At 31.1% G+C, this 3,517-nt stretch overlaps 1 protein-coding gene across 1 annotated transcript in view; it reads left to right on the top strand.

Annotated features, from left to right (window-relative positions):
• LOC105449762 (putative sodium-dependent multivitamin transporter) overlaps positions 1-1,950 on the top strand; it is a 3,694-nt gene extending 1,744 nt beyond the window's left edge. The window contains exons 6-7 of the mRNA XM_011689146.1: positions 1,379-1,783; positions 1,842-1,950. Of these exons, the coding sequence (XP_011687448.1) occupies positions 1,379-1,783; positions 1,842-1,950 (514 nt within the window). The remainder of the gene's footprint in view (positions 1-1,378; positions 1,784-1,841) is intronic.
• Positions 1,951-3,517: the final 1,567 nt, after the last annotated feature.

Below are 3,517 nucleotides of genomic sequence, written 5' to 3'. Positions count from 1 at the left end.
TTATGTATATTAATATTTTATTCTTATTTGTTATTTATTTATTTAATATGTATTATTAGAAAATATTTTCTTAAAATATAATGGAACTTTGTCGAATAATCAAGAGCCATGATATACGAATAATCTAGAGACGGAGAGCGCGCTCTGAATATGCCCCGATGCTCGTAAACTTCATGTGTTAAGGCATTCATGCCCCCGTGTGTACACGGTATCATCAAGTAATCATCAAGAACAACTCTGCAGTAACAGGTTAATACTTATATTTCTATTACATAATTTAATATTACTAATCCTTAATCTAATAATAACTTTAATACCTTGATTTTTGTCTAAGACTGTTCTTGACTTTCATTTAAATCTCTTTAAAAATTGATAAAATAAAATGATTTAAAAATTTTAAATAAACAACAAGATTTATTAACAAAATTGCAAAGATTTCTGAATTTTTTAAAATCTTTGTTTTTAATGTTCTTAAAATTCATTATTGTAGTGCCGAAGAATCACTACAGTTACTAACTGTGTCTTGCAAACATAGCTTCTCAGTGATTCTTTATTACAATTGGTTTTTACACGGTTTTTTAAATTGATTTTTCTACTATAATAACTCAATATTTGTTATATATAAATACGTTTTACATTGTTTTGTAGATCACGAAGCTCTTCTACTGAAACATCCGTAACTACTGTAACTATTCCTTCACATTCTTCACATCAGTCTACATTATTCGAAGTTCTTAATAAAAGGACAAGTTTTGAAAGTGGAGGAACAAGAAGCACAATAATTACAGAAGCACTAATTTATGCTTTGCAGAGATAATATGCCTACCAGAAGTGTAGAGAAAGAAGGTTTTTCTCATTTTGTAAAAACACTTTGCCCAATGTATAAAATACCTTCAAGATTCACTGTAACAATTCTCATTGAACAAAAATATGATCAGTGCAAATTATATCTTAAAAGTTTGTTAGATAAAGTACATTATGTGTCTTTGACATTGGATATTTGTACAATCACGAACTCAATTAGAAGCTTTCTGGTCGTAACTAGTCATTTTATTAATCCTAAAACTTCTGCTCTTGAATCGATTTGTTTAAAAGCGACACAGTTGACAGAAAGATACACAGCAGAAAACATAGCTCAAGAGTTTCACAAGATTTGTGAAGAATTCTCTATCAGCTCATCTAAAATTGTTTCTATTACTACAGATGGAGCTTCTAATATACAAAAAGCAGTGGAACTATTTTCACCAAAATCACCAAAATGGATTTGGTGTTTTGCACACGTGACTAATTTGGTAGTACAAAATGCTTTAAAAAATACAACTGAATTCGAGAAAATAATTTTACAAATCAAACGTGTTGTTACGTACTTTAAACACAGTACACTTGCGTCAGATGCACTCAGAGCAGAACAATCAAAACTTGGAAGGAGTGAAGGCAATGTATTATATCTTACGCAAGATATTTCTACTCGGTGGAATTCAACTCTTGATATACACAAATTTGAAAAGCTGGCACCTATTTTAGGAACCATTTTGGCTAGTAAGGATCATAAAGATGGTCCTCAAATGTTGGCAGGATCACATCTTAAAGTAGTATCTGAGATTATTCGCCTTCCAGAACCTTTTAAAGAAGCAACTCTTCAAATATCAAGCGATAGCAATGTTACTGCCAGCATTGTTTTACCATTGTGTCATAATGTACATGATACATTAAATGAGTTCAAGCCTATCACTTATTCAGCAATGGAATTAAAACAAAATCTATTGAAGGAGATTGAAGCAAGGTATAATGTTTTTGAAAAAAAACAAGCTTCTTGCTATTGCAACTTTGCTTGATCCAAGATTCAAGAGAGTGTACAATTTTTCTATTCTGCCTCAGGCAGAAGCTACGTTACAATTGTACAAAGAAATCAAAGATGAAGCAAAACAACAAGACTTTTTCTTACCATAACAAAGTTCATCTGCGTCAGATCAAGAAACTTCAAACTTTATTTGGGCGAAGCATATACAAAAATTAAAAAGAAATACAAATGGAACCAATGGAGATGAATTATCTGATGGAAAAATGTCACCTCAGTTAAAATTATACTTCAGTTCTCCTCTGCTTTCATTGTCAGAAGATCCTATTAAATATTGGCTGAGTTGCAAAACATTTTCTCCTATATTGATGGAAGTTGCTATGAAATATTGTATAATGATGGGTTCTTCCATGGCTTCAGAGAGAGTTGTTTCGGCCATCAACAATGTCGTTACCGATAAAAGAAATAGATTAACAAGTCGTCATATCGAGGAAGCCGTTTTCCTTACTTATTTTACGAAAAATATGTTTAAATTATTATAATCATTTAAGTCATTGTATTATTATAGACATCTAAGTCAATGTATTATTATTGTATAATTTACTAATATAAAAGTTTTGTTTTTAAAAAATATATACCTATATATATATGTGAGTTGTAATTTTAATTTATTTTTAAAAAATAATTATCTTTTGCTTAATTTTAGCATTTACTATAGATTTTTTAAATCAATATTTAAAGACTAGTGACATTATATTAGTATCAATAATACATAAAAGGAAGGGTTTCGTTTGCTTTACACGTTTTAAGCACAAATTACTTATATCAATTAGAGCTCCTGTTCAGATTTATCAATTATTTTGTGTTTAATCGAGATTATCAAGAATGTAAGTAAACTTTTTCTACATAAAATATTAAAAATTTTTGTTTATTATTAAAAAATTTCAAGTATATATTATAAATTTAGCTTTCTTTAAATTTATTATTTTATTATTCTATATATTCGATATAATGCCTATTCATTTAGGATAAATATAAATAATTTTTAAATTGATGAATATATTCATAGTCGATATTTTTGCTCGATATCGACAACTCTATCAGGACCTGGTGGTCTTTCTGATTTCGGAGCTCCTTTTATACCCGGGGTCGTTCACTTCTCCTCTTCGCGACAATTTGTTAACAACAAAATAACGAAATTTCGCATTCGGCCGCGATCGGCGCCGTTCGACGGTTTCTGTGCCGTTAGACGGTCGACGGCAACATCTTTGTCGGCTGGCCTTAAGCCGCCAGCCGACTATCGACGATATTCGGAGAGCTTAAAAAAAATGGGCGCACCGCGCCTTTCTCATCCGACGGCTCGTCGGTCGGGCGGCATCTGGCGGTTGTTCGGCCGGGAACGATACACTTTCGGGAATGCATCGTTACAAATTAAATAAAAAATTGTGATTTTAATAATTAGAAAATTAACTAAATAAGTCCAATAAAAAATTGAAAGCATGAACTTACATAAAATGATCAAAAAGAGCATATGATTGTAAGTATGGACAACGTATCCGAAGATGTGTCTTGTCATAACGTTACAGACAAAGTGAGGGAAAACGCGGTAATAATAATATAAAGCGTGGTAATAATAATATAAGTGTCCTTCTGTCGTATCATAAGCGCTATATACATAGAGACAGACTTTCGCGAGTTACAGTTTTGAAAGCGCATTAA

This window comes from Wasmannia auropunctata, unplaced genomic scaffold (genome assembly GCF_000956235.1).
Source record: "Wasmannia auropunctata unplaced genomic scaffold, wasmannia.A_1.0 LD336074.1, whole genome shotgun sequence".
Taxonomy (NCBI): Eukaryota; Metazoa; Arthropoda; class Insecta; order Hymenoptera; family Formicidae; genus Wasmannia; species Wasmannia auropunctata.
The sequence above is the reverse complement of the archived record's forward strand: the minus strand, read 5'-3'. Positions and strand labels throughout refer to the sequence as shown.